This window comes from Ceratotherium simum, chromosome 7 (genome assembly GCF_057802395.1).
Source record: "Ceratotherium simum simum isolate JZ-2026a chromosome 7, ASM5780239v1, whole genome shotgun sequence".
NCBI classification, from domain to species: Eukaryota; Metazoa; Chordata; class Mammalia; order Perissodactyla; family Rhinocerotidae; genus Ceratotherium; species Ceratotherium simum.
Window position 1 is genome coordinate 71272235 of NC_141906.1, and position 17068 is coordinate 71289302.

The window sequence follows — 17068 nt, forward strand, 5'->3', positions numbered from 1 at the left end:
ACCTGAGCAAGTCATGTGAGTTTCATGTCCTGTAAATAAAGATAAGTGTCAGTTTGTTTGTATCAGAGGATTGTTGTGGAAAATTACTAGGCTTTAAAATGATTGTTAATCTCAGTGTGGAGACACTTGACTTTTGGGGAACATCGATTCAAGAGTAAATGTATCTACTTCTGAATTTTGAGTAAGTGCAACATTAAAGCCTTGAGATTTTTCCAGTCAAATCTGGGCCACATAGAAAGGTAGGAGTGGGTGCAAATTTGTTTGTAAAGGAGTTGGGGTGGGGGAGCAGGGTGAGGGTAGAACTTTCCTTGGAAGCAATTGAAGTAAAGGGTATAGTGAATGTTAAACTTTTATTGTTGTTGTTGTTGTGATTGCTGTAAGTGTATGGAAAGTGCTTTTCTATATTTCAGAATGCCTAATTTAATAGGGATATGGACATCTGGTTTCCTGACAGTGAGAAGCTATGGAAGTCAAGAAAGCAGTGCTTAGAAATATTTTCACACAAAGAGGTACTTCAGTCTAAATAGCAGTATTTTCTCAATTTTTTTTCCTCTCAAATAAAGTACTTTCTTATGAAAATCATAGAATTCTTGGGCTAGTACATTTGGATCAGAAATGTCAAGTGCTTTGTTTACATGCAGTAGCCTACAAGCATGGAGTCAGTCATATTTGCTAATGGGCTGTTGTTGATGAGAAAACTTTGTCTCTTTGTCCAACATCAAATGTGCGTCGTATGCAGTATAGTTCTTTGGTAGAAAATACAGACAGCTGTGAGGCAGTACTCGCTAACAGAGAGTCACGGTTTTAGACATCTTGGGTGTCACTGATATAATGAAAGAAAGAATTTGGGTTAGATGTTTTAATGTCTGTAGTGCTTTAAGGGGAAACAAGTGCTGTGATAAGAAAAGAGGGTAGCAGTGCCCTACTAATAGCATGATTCAAGGAATGACCAGGACTCTGAATTCTCATGTCATTTGGCAGTTTTGGATTTTTTAAAAAATCTTCTACCAATAAAAGTTGATGTGCCACATTCTTACACTTAGATTCAGTTGAGAAAGAGACTTTGAGAAATAGGGTGGTTCATCATAGTAGGGTGTGAAATCCTGGTGGCCTGGTGTGTTATGATAATGGATTTATCAGCTCCACTCAAGTTTTGCATTTGGAATGCTTAGAGTAAACTTGTGAATTGGTGAACTGTAACTCTACAGAATAGTTTTGAAAGTTATTAGAGTTAGTTTATTTTCCTTGCTTTTCATCCCAAGAAGGCATCCTCTTAGGTATATCATATAACGTTCAGGGGAGATAACAGAGATGAAATTGCAGGTATATGTACTTTATGATAAATGCAATTAAAAGTGCCATGTGGACTGAGACTGGCTAGCCTAATTATATTGACTTGGACAACATCCCTGAAGTATTTTTATGGGAGAGAGAGCGGTCATTCATGACTTCAGCTGCAAAAGCTTGTTAATCGAACACTCTACAAACCCTAAAAATGATTATGTGCATGTATAGTTATTGACATAGAAAGTTTTTCATGAGCTATCTAGAGAAAAGGCAAGTTATAAAACTATGTATCTAGAAGCAAGTTAATCTTTGTGTAAAAAATATATATCTACATAGCATGGAAAAATATATACCGTAAAGTGTATCCTCAGGCTTAATCTACTTGCTAAATCTGTTGACCAAAGCTGTCTAGTGTGGCTGTGGCTCTAAATATGCTTCAGATATGGAAAACTTTTGGTAGCACTATTTACAAGCTTAGCTTAGCTAATGAATAGGGAAACTAATCTACATGGAAACTACATGAGGTTACAGGTTTTTTCCTTTTTTTCAATTGGAAATTTCTAAAAATTTGGAATGTATATTACTTGTATTTTTTAAAGCAATTATTTAGAAAAAAGCTTATTAATAGACCTTAATTCATTCATTTATTTAATCTTTCCTGGAGGGAAAATATATAAAACACACATACACCTTCCCAGAGGAATTATGTTTTATTGGGGTACACCTATGCTGAGGATCAGAAAGTTTCAGAAAACAAAACAAAGTCCCAGCTACCTAAAATGTCCAAGAACCTGGCAGGGTTTGGGTATAGTGGGGTCTTTTTTTTTTTTTTTTAAAGATTTTATTTATTTATTTTTTCCCCCCAAAGCCCCAGTAGATAGTTGTGTGTCATAGCTGCACATCCTTCTAGTTGCTGTATGTGGGACACGGCCTCAGCATGGCCGGAGAAGCAGCACGTCGGTGCGAGCCCGGGATCCGAACCCGGGTCGCCAGCAGTGGAGCGCGCTCACTTAACCACCAAGCCACGGGGCCGGCCCTAGTGGGGTCTTTTAAAAAATGAATTTTTATGGGGATGAGGTTATGGGTGCACAGTGCAAAAATTAAATGAGCTTAAAAAAAAATTTGGAGAGCCAACCCTGATGGCCTAGTGGTTAAAGTTCAGCGCTCCTGCTTAGGTGGCCCGGGTTCATTTCCCAGTCACGGCACCGTACCATCTGTCTGTCACTTGCTGTGCTGTGGGGGTGGCTCACATAGAAGAGCTAGAAGGACTTACAACCATGCACTGGGGCTTTGGGGAGAAAAAAAAAAAGAGAGAAAGATTGGCAACCGATGTTAGCTCAGGGCAAATCTTTGCCCGAATAAAAACTAGCAAAAGTTGAGAGAGTAATCCTAAGAGATCCTTTGAAGCTACCCAAGAGATTTTCCTCCTCAGACTTGTTTCCTTAGTTGTTGTTGACCTCCTCCACCCCCACCCTCACCCCCAAACTCAGCCTATAAATTTCTCTTTTGTCTTTTGAAAAAAAGAGCAGATATAACAACTCTCTCTCTGAACACTTGGGTTTTCTTCATCAACTGTCCCATCTCTTCTACTTTCATCTAAGCTTCTCAAAGGTGTGGTCTATACTCACTGTCTTTACTTATTTCTTTCTTTAACTCTTTACTATGGTTTCTACCCCCTTGTCTGTACTGAAAGGGCTTCCCCTAAGGTGAACAAACTCCTGACTGCCCAGTCCTTTAGGGATTTAAAAATTCTCATCATTGTTGACCTCTTGATATTCTACATAAAGATCGGTAACCCCCATCCTTGCTTTGTGTTCACAGTGATCTATCAAAATTTTTCTTACTTTTATCTCTATAGGATAAAGTCAAACCTGAGCAAAGTCTTGAGCTGACCACCATCCACTCTACAGTTGAATCTCCTGCCTCCCCCTCTCCCACCGCACGTATTTTATGTTTTAGCAATACCACTTAATAGCCCATGTTTCATGTCTCTTGTGCCTTTTCATGTTCTGTTATTTCCTGTGCGTGGAATGTTCTTCTCCATCCTGTTAACTTGATCTTCGTCATCTTTCAAAATGACTCAGGATTCACCTTACACTTCCTTGATCGTACTCCATAAGTTAATCATTTCTTATGTTTGAATTCACTATTTCTGTGTGGCTTATTTTAGGTATTTGTTATCTCCATGTATTTCCTTCTAGATTGTGGGTGCCGTCAGGGCAGAGTTTGGATTTTATTCATTCTCACTTTAGTGCTTAGCACAGTGTTTGGCACAGATTCGATATCTGTTTCATGTTTGTTGAACAGAACTAAATGAGACTGTAAGTTTGGTGAGGGCACACATTTTATGATAAATGCGTGGGCAAATAAGCCTAACTGGAACCACTTGATAAGGTGCAAAAAAAGAGATAGCAGAAAAAACAAACTATATTTGTTGTCTCCATTTTTATTAAACAAGTGTTAAAGAGATTCTTATCCTTAGACTGTCTTGTAAAGGAAATAGACATCTAAGTGGAGAAAAATGACTGGAATGAAATGTCATCTGACCAAAGGAAACTAAAGGTGAAATTGTAGAGCCTTTGGCCAAAATGTTTAACCTAAGTTTTTTTTTTTTTTGTGAGGCGATCAGCCCTGTGCTAACATCTGCCAATCCTCTTCTTTTTTTGCTGAGGAAGACTTGCCCTAGGCTAACATCCATGCCCATCTTCCTCCACTTTATATGGGACGCCACCACAGCATGGCTTTCTAAGCAGTGCGTCAGTGCACGCCTGGGATCCGAACTGGCGAACCCTGGGCCACCGCAGCAGAGTGTGCGCACTTAACCGCGGCGCCACTGGGCCAGCCCAGTTTAAGTTTTCAAATATTGGTAACAAAATATTGGCAGGTAGCTTTTAGACTGTAGTCTTTTCCTGCCCTTCTCTGATGAATAGATAAGATTGGTTAGTTGGATATAAATGGGTCCATGTCAAATGACTGAAAATAATTTTAAACTACCTGAGAGTATTTCCCTCTTCTCCATTATTTTATACTCTTCCTGGAGATTTAGCCTCATACTAAATTAATGCATATTTTGAATTACTAAAATTTACTTTTTAGAACTGTAAATCAGTTCCCAACTATTTACTATTCCAGTAATTTGAATCCTGCAGGATTGGCTTCGTGCTGCAGGAAGCACCACTCTTTTCTTTTTCAGTCTCAGACAGGTGACGTGGAGGCTTGAAGCTCCCAAAGCATTCTTAGGCTTATGGCTTTGTAACCTCTGTCTGCTGGAGCTGTTGTGGTTCCAGAGTCACAATAATTTGGATATAGTTCGGGTAATTTGGATGAAATATTTGGATAGCTTTTATTAACACATTTAACTTGGCTGGCAAAGGAGGTGACATGATACCGCAGGCCTGAGGGTCTTCTTCCACTTCTTCCGTACGCTTCCTAGGGGAGCTTTTGCTTTGCCCTTGTTAAAGCATGGTCAAGACCAGAGAACACTGATCTGGCTCTTTCATCTTACCCCTTTATCTCAACTCTACCTCTCAATGTAATTGTAATTGAGTTCTGAAGCTCAGGTGTGTTTTGTTCTGCTTTCTTTTTCTTTCCCAATGCTGGTTTACAAAAGTGTCTATTTCGTTTTGCCATCCATTTTATTTCTCTTTTCTTCCCCGATCCCCAATTCCTTTTAAAATTATTATTAATATTATGTATTCTACATGATACAATTTGGAATTTTTTTTATAAATGATTGATAATAATGAGGAATTAAAAAACCCTTTGACAAATTATTAGGTCATTCCCAGATATATTACTTAAAAATGTTTTATATTTTGAAAAGATAATGTTTGGAAAAAAAATGATGTATCGGGCTGGCCCTGTGGCTTAGCAGTTAAGTGCACGTGCTCTGCTAGTGGCGGCCCAGGTTCGGATCCCGGGCGCGCACCGATGCACCGCTTCTCCGGCCATGCTGAGGCCACATCCCACATACAGCAACTAGAAAGATGTGCAACTATGACATACAACTATCTACTGGGGCTTTGGGGGGAAAAAAAAAGGAGGAAGATTGGCAATAGATGTTAGCTCAGAGCCAGTCTTCCTCAGCAAAAAGAGGAGGATTAGCATGGATGTTAGCTCAGGGCTGATCTTCCTCACCAAAAAAAAAAAAAAAATGATATATGCATCTGGTGAGTTGAAATGGTTTAAATGGGTGAACAGTGAAAAGCAGATCTCCTTTCCACCCTTATTCCTCATTTCCTCTCTCTGGAGTCAACCATAGGTGCTAATTTTACTAATTTCTATTTTATCCTCCTGGAGGTATTCTATGCATATATAAGCAGATAAATCTATTTTTGTGTGTGTGTGTGTGTGTGTGTGTGTGTGTGTGTGAGAGCAAGATTAGCCCTGAACTAACATCTATTGCCAATCCTCCTCTTTTTGCTGAGGAAGATTGGCCTTGGGCTAACATCTATGCCCATCTTCCTCTACTTTATGTGGGATGCTGCCACAGTATGGCTTGATAAGCAGTGGATAGGTCCTTGCCCAGCATCCGAACCTGTGAACGCCGGGCTGCTGAAGCAGAGTGTGAGAACTTAACCATTACACCACCAGGCCAGTCCCTAAATCTATTTTTTATAAGATTTAAAATTTATATTTTGGAACTTTGTGGGTAGTATTTATATTTTTGGAAGTTGTGAGTGAGGCTGGTAGTATTCATACTTTACAAAGTATGGTACTTTACCATGAATTTTTTTTAATGAAGTAAATATTGCTCTTGCATACCAGCATAAGGATATATCTTGTATATCTTCCAGTGTTAGTGGTCAGACATGGTCTATTGTCTGTTTTCAGTTGTGTTGAGTTTTGTACTAATTTGACCTGACCCCTTTGATTTGGAACATAAAGTATGAAATGTTTGATAGCAATTGGGGACCTGTAGGTGACAAGATGTTCTGTTCTCATATTAATCTGTTTTGCCAAAGTGTACTGAGCACCTTATCCTCCAACTTACCCTTTATCCTGACTCTCTCCAAGCACTTTACAAGAGCATATTATAGTCAGGATTTGAGGCACAAAGGAGTTGAGATTTTCACAGGCACACGCCATTACTTGGTAATGGAACCAAGCAACATCACCCAAGGTTCCTGGCTCCCTGGCTTTAAGCACCAATTCAGAATACTTTTACAAATGTGTTAGAACTCTGCCAGCTGCAGAGGTAGTCAGATGTAATGTGACCCCTCTTCTTTCCAGAAAGTCATAGATTACCCCTCCACCCCCCAAAAAAACCTTTTAAAACGCTCCAGTTAAAGATCTTTTTCCATCCTATATTTCCTCATTTTTCAATTTGTTTGGTTTTCAGTTTTCCTTTCCCACCTACTGTTCCTCCTCAAGCTGCCCCAACAGATTTTGAGTAGATTTATGTTACTGATCCATTTTGCAATCTTAATGTTCTAATTCAAAACCCATGTATTAATGTGTACACTATCTGCATTCCTAGAAAGCTATTCCAATAGAGTATCCTGGAAAATGACCAATGAAGGCGCCTGGCATTGCTTTTAAGTCTTGAGACAAAAAAGAAGAAGAAAAAAAAATAACCCAGACTATTTGGAAGAGTTGTTAAGGCCTGGGGCCATGAAGAATAACTTTTTTAAGTTCCCATGATTGCTTGCTCACTAGCACTCATTTTAACTTGAATATGTCTCTAATATTACCATCTCTCAGTTTGTCTAGATTTAATTGTGTGTAAGATTATTGCCCTTGAATCGAAGAGGTTTGAGTTTAAGTGGTTCTGAAGCTTCCAGTTAAAAGATACTATTTAAACTTGGTGACTATTATTTTGACACTGACAGTTCAGCACCCTCTCCACCCACTTTTTATTCTTTGAACTGCCAAGTGCATAGAAGATAGCGATGTAACTTCTTTGACTTTTTGTTAAACATTTCTAAAATTTCTGTTGGCATTCTGCTTGAGACAGTTCTTTGATAAGAACTGTGGTGCCTGTCACAAGTGGCGTAGCACCTGCTCTGTGTTGTCTGCTATTGGTGATAAGTTTACACTGAAAAAGAACCTTTCCACCTGAAGGTTCCTGAAGTCCTAGATGAACACACAGTTCAGTTTTGACACAGTCAGTGCTGGGATAGAGGACAGCGGCAGACACTTAACACTCTATGGATAGAAAGAACAAACTGTCTTGTTCTAAAACAGGCTCTATCCTTAAACTCACAGATGAGGATCCTGATAGAGGGCAGCCCTGTATTTTCAAGGTGACTTGTGATATACTCATTATGAAATGTATTCCGTAGTCTAAACTTTGGTAAATTGTACAGACGAAACTTTTGTTCAACAGATGGGTTTGTGCTCAGTGAGTGTCTGCTCTGCGTTATGGGCATTTGTGAATTGATTTCACAAAGTGTATTAGACATGGTCCTGGTAGTTATCTAGGAAATCGGCCAAGTTTAAAGACCACGTTTATAGTCATACTTTTTTCAAATTATTATTACAAGTCTGAGAGGAAAATTTCAGCCCATCCATAGGTGACAAAATTAGAGAGAGGTTAGATAACTAGCTTATATTTTACCCAGCTAATAAATGACAGAACCTAAGTTTTCTATGTCCATGTGCTTTCCACCACACTACAACTTCCTTTTATAATTAGTATCATTTATATATTTTAGAACCTTACAACATCCCTGTAATCCCTATATTTTAGAGCTCTACAGCAAGTCTGTAATCCAAGTAGTATAGATACTAATATCATATTTTACAGATGAAGACATTTGAGTCCTAGAGAAATACAGTGTCTTGCCTGATGGCAGAAAACTATTAAGTGGTAGACCTGCGTGGTCTTAAACATACTCCCAATCCTGGATTCTCTGCTGTTTCAGCCTGCTGGAGGCTCGTGATTTTAGTACTCAGCAGCATTTCTTGAACTGTTACCATGTGTAGTGTACTGTGCCAGATGCTATGAATCAATACTGAAGAAATAGCATTACACAGCTCCACTCTCCTTTATAATGTAATGGTGGAGTTAAGACTCTCACATGAGAAAAATACCTAGCATTAAGTATAATTAAACTGTATAAGCAAAAGTAAACCAGTGCAACATTGTAAGTAAATATGTCACCACCAATGGTAAACAATTTGGAACATTATCTGGCTAGCATCAAACAGCCGTCTGAGAAGTTTTTTAATGCTCATTCCTGCTGTTTGCTTCTAGGACCACAGACCAATAGTCATTTTTAGGCTTTCCAGCTTTACTTGCTACTTCTCTGTAATCTTTAACCATATTCAAGTCTCTTCTGTTTTAAGGGGAAAAATCTTGACAATTGCTGTCGATTCCCTACTCCCTCCTATTCCTGCCTAGCTTATCAGCCCATCTTTTTTCTCCCTTTCTCATCAAAACTTCTCAAAATTTTGACTATACAGTCTGCTCTCTGATTGTTCCTTTTCTTTTCCTTCATGACTCTGCTTCTTGTGCCTGACTCTTAAATATCAGTGTCCTTGAGAGTTCTATTGTTCTACTGCTCTAATTGATAATATTTCCTATATCCTGATGATGTCCAAATCTTCATTTCAGCTCACATTTCTCATCCAGCTTCAGACTGTTTCCCTGGGTAATCCACAGATGCCCCAGACTGAACATGTATAAAATGGAATTCATTATTTTCCCACTTAAAACTAGATCTCGTCATATTTTCTTTGTACTTAATGGTATCACCAGTCACCTGGTCACCTGTACTAGAAACCTGGAGGTCAGCCTTGACTTCAACTTCCCCTCAGCCCCTATAATTCCTGAAAAGCTTGCTTTCTAAATTGATCTTGAATCTGCCACTATTTGTACTACCACTCTATTGCTTCAGATGCTCATCATCTCTCTCTTGTAGTTTTGCAGAATCTTTCTAACTCTTCTCCCTGCCTTCAATCTTGTTTCCCTCATATTTATCAGCTACACAACTGCCAGGGTGAGTTTTCCCAAAAAATTGGTTGTTGTATTTCCTTCCTTAAAACCTTTTAGTTTCTTCCTGTTTCCTACAGAATCAAGTTCAGCCTCTTACTGTAGCATGCAAGATCTCCTCTGAGGTTTATATTTAGATACTCCTGTTGCTGTCTTCTATTAGATGTCTTGTGGTTTCTCATATATACCATTGTATATTCTCATTGCTATATATTTTTTCATAATATCGCGTCTTCTTTGTTTATCCTCCTTCCTTTCTCTGATTATTTTAGTAGAAAGCTTGATATCTGATAGTTGGAACTACAGAGGTCAATTCATTGCCTATATTTTGATTGATATTTAATACAGATCATATGCTAGCCCCTCAAGATAATGGGTTAGCAGGCTGTCAGAAGGTAGCATGTTGTATAGTATTACCTGTTTTAACCTATGCTGAGTACTGAGAGGATGCTGGAGTTACTGTGTGTTTGGACCCTCAGTTGAGGTTAGATAGTGAAGACTCTACCCAAACTCAAAACAAAAAGAAATGACATTCTGTATTAGTTATTATTAGGTCTATTGTAAGTAACTGAAAAATTGAAAAGAAGAATGGCTTAAATAAAATACAAGATTATTTATCTTTCACTGAAATTTCCAGAGATAGGCAATCCGTACCAATATGGCAGCTCAGTTCCATGAAGTCCTTAGGGACCTAGGTCCCTTTCAGCTCTTTGCTCCACTTTCCTTAGGGTGTGTTCCTTGGGCCCATAGTCCAAGGTGGCATCTGTTTTCTAGGTAATAGAATTGAGGAAGAGACAAAGAAAGAGGGCAATGGGCATACTCGGGCTATCTTTTAAGGATGATTCCCAGAAGCTACCTCAGAATACTTTATTTCTATCTCGTCAACTAGAACTTACTCATATACTCATTCCTAAATGGAAGTAGCTATGTATACAGTTAAAAATTCTTTTACTGTGGAGGAAGAGGAGAATGGATTTTCAGAGACAAATATCAAAGGATTCATCCAAACTTTTAGTCTCATGTTTAGTCTATACCTTCCTTTTTAGTCCTTTTTTCTGTTACTTACCACATGAACCGTACACACCAGCCAAAAGTCTTCATTACCCTTCCTTGTAAATGATTGCCTCCTCTTCTAAATCTTGTAGCACTTTTAATCTGTATTGCAATTATCATATGCTGAACTGTATTGCTGTCATTTGTCCTCATTGCAGCTTCCCTAAATCCTAAGGTTACACCACAGTGTAAATTTCTGGGGGCAGTGACCATGTCTTATATGTCTGCAGTGCCTAGCCTGGTGCCTTATAAATAATTAATTTCAATAAGTATTTCTCATATGAGTAAATAAATAATTTTGATGATTTCTTGGTTTCTTGTAGAATTTTAGGAAAGGAAGATGGATCAACCTAGTGGAAGGAGTTTTATGCAAGTATTATGTGAAAAGTATAGTCCTGAAAACTTTCCTTACCGCCGTGGTCCTGGGATGGGAGTCCATGTCCCAGCCACACCTCAGGGCTCTCCTATGAAAGGTAAGAAAGATGGGACCTAAAACATTTATTTATTGGAGTTTACTTAAGACATTAAACCAGAATATTCCCTTATTTGCAAATGATTTCCTCTATTTTGAATTATGAGTCAAGTAGTCTTTCTCCCTTGCTATGATTTCAGTTTTTTAAAAAACCTGAAAGGACTTGTTTTTTTTCAGACTGGCCAAAAGGCATTTTAGTTACACTTGTAGGGCAAGAACAATATTTTAGTGATAATATTTCACATGCATATTCTTTCAGGGAACTTGGAGGGTGCAAGATAGTGCAAGACTGGCCTGTGTCCTCAAGGACCACAGCCTAATTGGATTACAAGATATTCCCATTTACAAATATGTGACACAACATAGTTTATGTTGAACCAAATGAATGGCACAGTGATTGGTAAAGAAATTTAGAAGCGAGTTAATTAATATGATCATGAAAGGATTCAAAGCTGTGAGACTTGAACCAGTCCTTCAAGAATGTAGCATTTGGTTAGAGAGGAGATAAAGACATTCTAGGAGAGGGATTATGATGTGAGCAAAGATCTACAACTAGAAACGTGCAAGGTATGTTTTTTGCTTGCATTTTAGCTTAATGTTGTAATTAACAATTCTTGGAAGTAGTTCTTTGTAATTATGTGGGATTAATATTGAACAGTGTTTTAGTTCTTATGTCTGAAGGTTGCTGAGTGTTCGTTATTTCTCAATGCAACTATCTTATCACTCCATATAAACTGGAACGGCCCAAAGAAATGAACTTCTTACTTGGTAATTTTTTTTCAGAATCCCTTCCTATTCTGAAAAATTTGATATTGAAAAGTACTAAGTTGAAAAGTCACATAATTTGAAGCTTCCATTAATTAAATACTAACTTTGTGAGTCCTTGTTTTATACCAAGTAGGGAAAGAGTGGTTGAATTCTCATGTTTATCCTTTTTATTAGAGATAGTAAGAGCAATTTTATTGACACATGTATTTTTGAACCAGGCAATAGTTTGATTACCCCAGTTTGACCAAATTCTTTGAATAGTTTAAGACTCTGAAACACTTTCTCCCATTACAATTATATTTTTTAAAAAGTCTAATTTTTGTAAGGGACAGATTCTACACGGCTATGAAATGAGAATGATTGATGGACAAGTATGAGAGAAAGAGATGTAGATTTCTAAATGGATCCACTTAAGTGAGGAAGATTGCTTGAATGATATGAACTTGAAGAACAGAAATGGTTTAGCACATGGACTACCTAATGGTTTGAGATAATTTTCAAAGGCAGCGAAAGGTGAAAATACACATCAGGCAGAGAGAAAAGAGCTATCCAGAATGACACTTTTGAACTAAATTAAAAAAAGAAAGAAGAGGCCAATAAAAGACAGTGGTATTCAGACATGAATCTCATGGATCTAGTGTTCAGATGATAAGATGATAGCATGGATGATGGCCCTGTTGTTGGTTACTGAGATAAACAATGCTGCCAGGAGTTAAAACCTATAGAAGATTTTTGGTAGTACTGGTCCAGTACACTTCTAATCTCCTCCTGGGCCATATTTGGCTGTTTCCCCTTAGAATTCAATACCCTTGGATCCCATCATATCCTGTATTTTCCAGGTCCTTGTGTAATTTCACACAATTTGATTTTGATTCCTGGGGGCTGAGTATATGTAGACAAGAATTAGGCTGACGTAGAAAGTGTTTTGTTTGCTCTGTGATTCAGATCGCCTCAACCTCCCAAGTGTACTGGTGTTGAACAGCTGTGGAATAACCTGTGCAGGAGATGAAAAAGAAATTGCTGCTTTCTGTGCTCATGTGTCGGAACTAGATCTTTCTGACAACAAACTGGAAGACTGGCATGAGGTGAAGTTTTTATATTGCTGCATTTTGGTGAGATGCAGCAATAGCCATTGTATTATTGTTTATGTTATGTATTCTGCTGAATTCTGGTTCTCACTTGAGATTCTTGTTGTCTGTATGTCTCAGGATAAATAACCAGCTACTTCAACTGTTTCTATGGTGATTTTTCAGTTAGCTTTGTTATTGCTAATTTGTTTTTCATTAATGTAAAAAGCTCTGAAGAACTTTATTTCAGATATCAAGAAGTTAATGAGATTACGGAGGTTTAGACTGCTAACAATGCATTAAATGTTCTGCTGTTTCACTAGTTTACACATCCTATGCTCATTCTCTGCTACTACTTCAATATTTATTTTTACAAGTTGACATAAAAATTGCTTGAGCTTGAAACTAAGATTATAAAAATATTCTTGTTACTAATGTTTATTCCAAATATTTTAGAACTTTTCCCTGTATTGTTAAGTCTCTTTGGTGGTTTGACATAACTGATGCCTTTTGACCTTAGAGTGACTCTATACCAAGTACACAAATAAAATTAGTATAATCTCCTCTCTGATTATTATATATAATATTACCTACTTGATTATAACATTACCTGATGAAGCTACCCTTAAGAATAAGGGAAAAATAATTCTTCCTACTTGATTCATTCTCTTGCCTTAATTTAGGCTCTTAATTCTTGCTTGGACTGCTGGAAAAACTTCCTACTGGGGTTTCTTGCCTCTAGTTTTATTCTGCTTCCTCTAAGCAATCGTCTACAGTGCTACCAGACTCCTTTTAATAAATGAAACATGATTATGACATGCTTGAAGTCCTTTAGTTGCTTTTCATTGCCTAGAAACTAAGGTCTGAACTCTCTAATCGCAGCCCTCCATCATATGGCCCTTTGCTATTTCTCGAGCTTTATCTCCATCTTCAGCCATATGCTTTTTCTTGCAGCTCATGATATACTCTTGACATGAAAAGCTTCCTTGCTTTTATTCATTCTGAATCTATTGCTCTCTTTCTCCTCTTGTCTACCTGGCCACTTCCCATGTATCTTTCAAGACTTGGCTCAAGTTGCTATTCCTCTGTGAAACTTTCCCTGGCTCTCAGGCAGAGTCAGATTATCCCAGCACCTGTAGCATGCTGCTGTGAAAGGATTTATCACCTTGTAGTGCAATCACTTGCTTACTTGACAGTTTTCCTACTAGACTATGAGCTTATTCAAAGTAGAGATTTTTGTCTTTTTTTATCATCAGCACTAAGCATACTAGGCACATACTATAATGTAGTTTTCTTCAGTTTTTCTTATATTTATCCATTTTATTGTCTTGTTTAATCTGGTAACTCGGTTATATTTCCTATTTTTATTAAGAAGTTTACCAAAATTCTTTGAGGTGCATGTCACTTTTGATTTCTAAGTGACTTGTTAGTATATGCAGATTTACTGGGCTGTTCTGTGAAACAATGTCTATTTGCTCATGTATTTATTCATTGATTTGCTTATCTAAACAACTAGTATAGTTTACTGTTCAACAAATCACAGTCTATGCCTTTTTGGTCCTTTGAGATGCTTAATTGACATGCATGCTGTGTTCACACTGGAAAAAGAACTACCTTGTCAATCCTCCTTCTCCAGGATTCCCACAGTAGTCCTACTGCTGAACCTCTGGTAAGATTTGTGACCTGCCTGGGTGACAGATCAGACCAAATCTTCCTCTGAATCATTTCAGCTCCTATGTTCACAGGCTGATTCCCCTAAATTTGTTTCTTTGGGAGTATAAAATTTCACAAAGTTTTTATGCTTTGTGCTTTGACCTATGCTTTGAACACATGCTTTACTACCTGGTGGGAACAGCTTAATAGTGTTGCAGTGTTATCTCAGAAGAATGATTTATGTCAATATGAGTCAGAACATGGGATTTGCACTAGGTAATTCAGCCTTTTCTCTGCTTAGACAAAGGTCTACACTGAATATTTCTTAGGCCAAATTGACATATATAGCCAGTTTATTTGTGCTCTATTTGTACTCAGTTTGTATTTTCCTGTGTATGCTCTATAGTTTATTTTCATATAAACGTTTGTTGCTGCTACCCTTCAGGTTTCCATTTTCCAATTTATTTTTGTTTTCCTCATTCCTTTATATTTTGTCCTTAGCCTTAACTGTAGTTGATCCCAATCTTCTAGAATATATATGAGAGCACAGAGAGATGGGAGAAATACTGACAGCAAAGAATATTGATTTTTAGGATTGATTAAACTCTTTGCCAGGCTACAAATGCTTCATAGGTCACACTTTTAAGACATGACATTTCAACCCCGTTACAACCCATATGTCTGATTACCAAAAAGATATTTGTCCCTGGTCATTAACTTACTTTATTTCAGCAGTATTTGATATAGCAATGTGGAACAAAATAGTATCGTTTGTTCTTTTAGTGTTTTGAATGGTCAGTAATGTTATGAGTAACTTCTTTGGTAGTTTAAATGGCTGGCTGCTGTATATCCAGAGACTAAGATACATATGAATGAGAAGTGTAGTTCTTTGGGAGGAGGCAAAAATTTGTCTCCATCCTTCTAAAATTGGGCATCTATGTGTAAAAAAAAGATGGCATGTTTTAGCTTTTGACTTGAATTTTTGGGTAAGTAGATTTTTGTCTGACCTTTCCCAAGGTATCTCCTTTTTTCTCCCTTCCTTATCAAAACCATTTTATAAAAGAAATTAAACCAAGTAGTTGAGAGGAGAGAGGAATTAGCCACTCAGGTGAGGTAGAGAATAGCTTGGGTATAAGTTACAGATTGTTATCTTGCAACCCTTGCCCCATTTTTCTTAAAACTTTAGTTTCTTCCTTTGTAGAAGCCAAAGTAGAGGGTCCCCTATTACATCATTGAATTGTGGAGACCTAAAAGGTGATCTAAGTTCATCTCCATGTTTCTCTCTACTCTTGCACATGAGTATACTCAACTCACTCTAGCAGGAGGAGTCGTTTTTATTTTTAGAATTTAAAAGAGAAATCAATATACTACCATAGAAACTCACCGAATGTTTGTCAGCCTTTGCTATTGGGATGTTTTTCTGTCATAAGTAAATTTACCTGTGTGAGGAATATAATATTTTCCAGAATCTTATCATTAATTTAAGGTTATCCAATTTTAGCCTTTTAAAGAAAATATTTTTAACATATATTATTTTTCCTGCTTGAATTATTAGATGATAGTACAATTTTATCTTTTTAGAATATTCCAAGGCTAATGAGTTATTATTCTAAGTCTTTATTCTTATTGGACAATAGTGTAGATGCAGACTATGAAAAAGATTACATCACGTATCTGCTAGCCTTGGGACTTCTCCCAGAAATTGCTTCAAAAACCTTTAAGTTATCAATTTTGGGGGTATTTTCCTCTTTGTTATAAAAAATAAAATATGAAGGATGGTGGTTAGCAAAAGGTTTATGTTTTGTTTTTATTTAACTGGGGTTGTACTATAATTAGCAATTATTCTTCAGTCTTTAGTCAGAGTGTAATTCCTCCTCATCCTTTTTTGCCCTTAAAAGAGGTAAAACATAGCTGGTCGTGATCTTCTGTATGAAAGTCCTCATATCTTTAGTATTCAGGTGGTAGAATGCAGTAGAGGATTAGTCCCTGTGTAGACTATTTAGCTGCATTGTGGCCGCAGATTAAACTCCAAATCCTAGCGTATATCACACAAATGCTTGGTACCATTTGGTCACAAAAGGGATCAAGCAGGAGAATATATGCAGAATGGTGTAAATTCCTACATTTTAAACTGAAGCCTAGTGTATTTTCTCTAAATGATAGCTCATTTCTTCATTTGCAAAATGAGGATAAAAATGGTACCACTTGAAAGGGTTAGTGTGTAGAGTAGATGAAATCGTGTATGTGACAGCTGTTCCCTCTGACATACTTTTCTGAACCTTCTTGGAATTAATCTACTTCTCACTGATTTTAGAGCTCCTGAACTGTACAGTACGCAGTAGATCTGATGTAAAGTACATATTACCTTTTCTTTCTACCCGTGGTTCTCAATACTGGATACCTTTTTGGTATTGCCTATGGAGCTCTGAAAAGAAACAGGTATTCAGGTCCCAACCATGAAGCTTGTCCCACCTATGAACCTTCTGATTCAGTAGTTTATGGTGGATCCTGGGAATCTACCAATGATTTTAATTTTATTTATTTATTTTTTCCCCGAAAGCCCCAGTAGATAGTTGTATGTCATAGTTGCACATCCTTCTAGTTGCTGTATGTGGGACATGGCCTCAGCATGGCCGGAGAAGCGGTGCGGCGGTGCACGCCCGGGATCCGAACCCCGGGCCGCCAGCAGCAGAGCGCGCGCACTTAACCTTTAAGCCACGGGCCGGCCCTACCAATGATTTTAAATGTGACATTTTCAAGTTAAAATAAATATGATATGACATATAGCCAGGGTTGCAATATTGGTTCATACTATAGTTATCATATTAGTAA

General features: G+C 37.5%; 1 protein-coding gene across 2 annotated transcripts in view; it reads left to right on the forward strand.

The window, feature by feature from the left end:
• Positions 1 to 17068, forward strand: part of TBCEL (tubulin folding cofactor E like) — a 71655-nt gene that overhangs the window by 12325 nt on the left and 42262 nt on the right. Inside the window, exons 2-4 of one of the 2 annotated variants that reach the window (XM_087433823.1) lie at positions 411 to 509; positions 10600 to 10749; positions 12462 to 12601. In XM_087433823.1, the coding sequence (XP_087289949.1) occupies positions 10617 to 10749; positions 12462 to 12601 (273 nt within the window). In that variant the 5' untranslated portion in view covers positions 411 to 509; positions 10600 to 10616. The remainder of the gene's footprint in view (positions 1 to 410; positions 510 to 10599; positions 10750 to 12461; positions 12602 to 17068) is intronic. The other variant, XM_004427199.3, reaches the window with a different exon arrangement.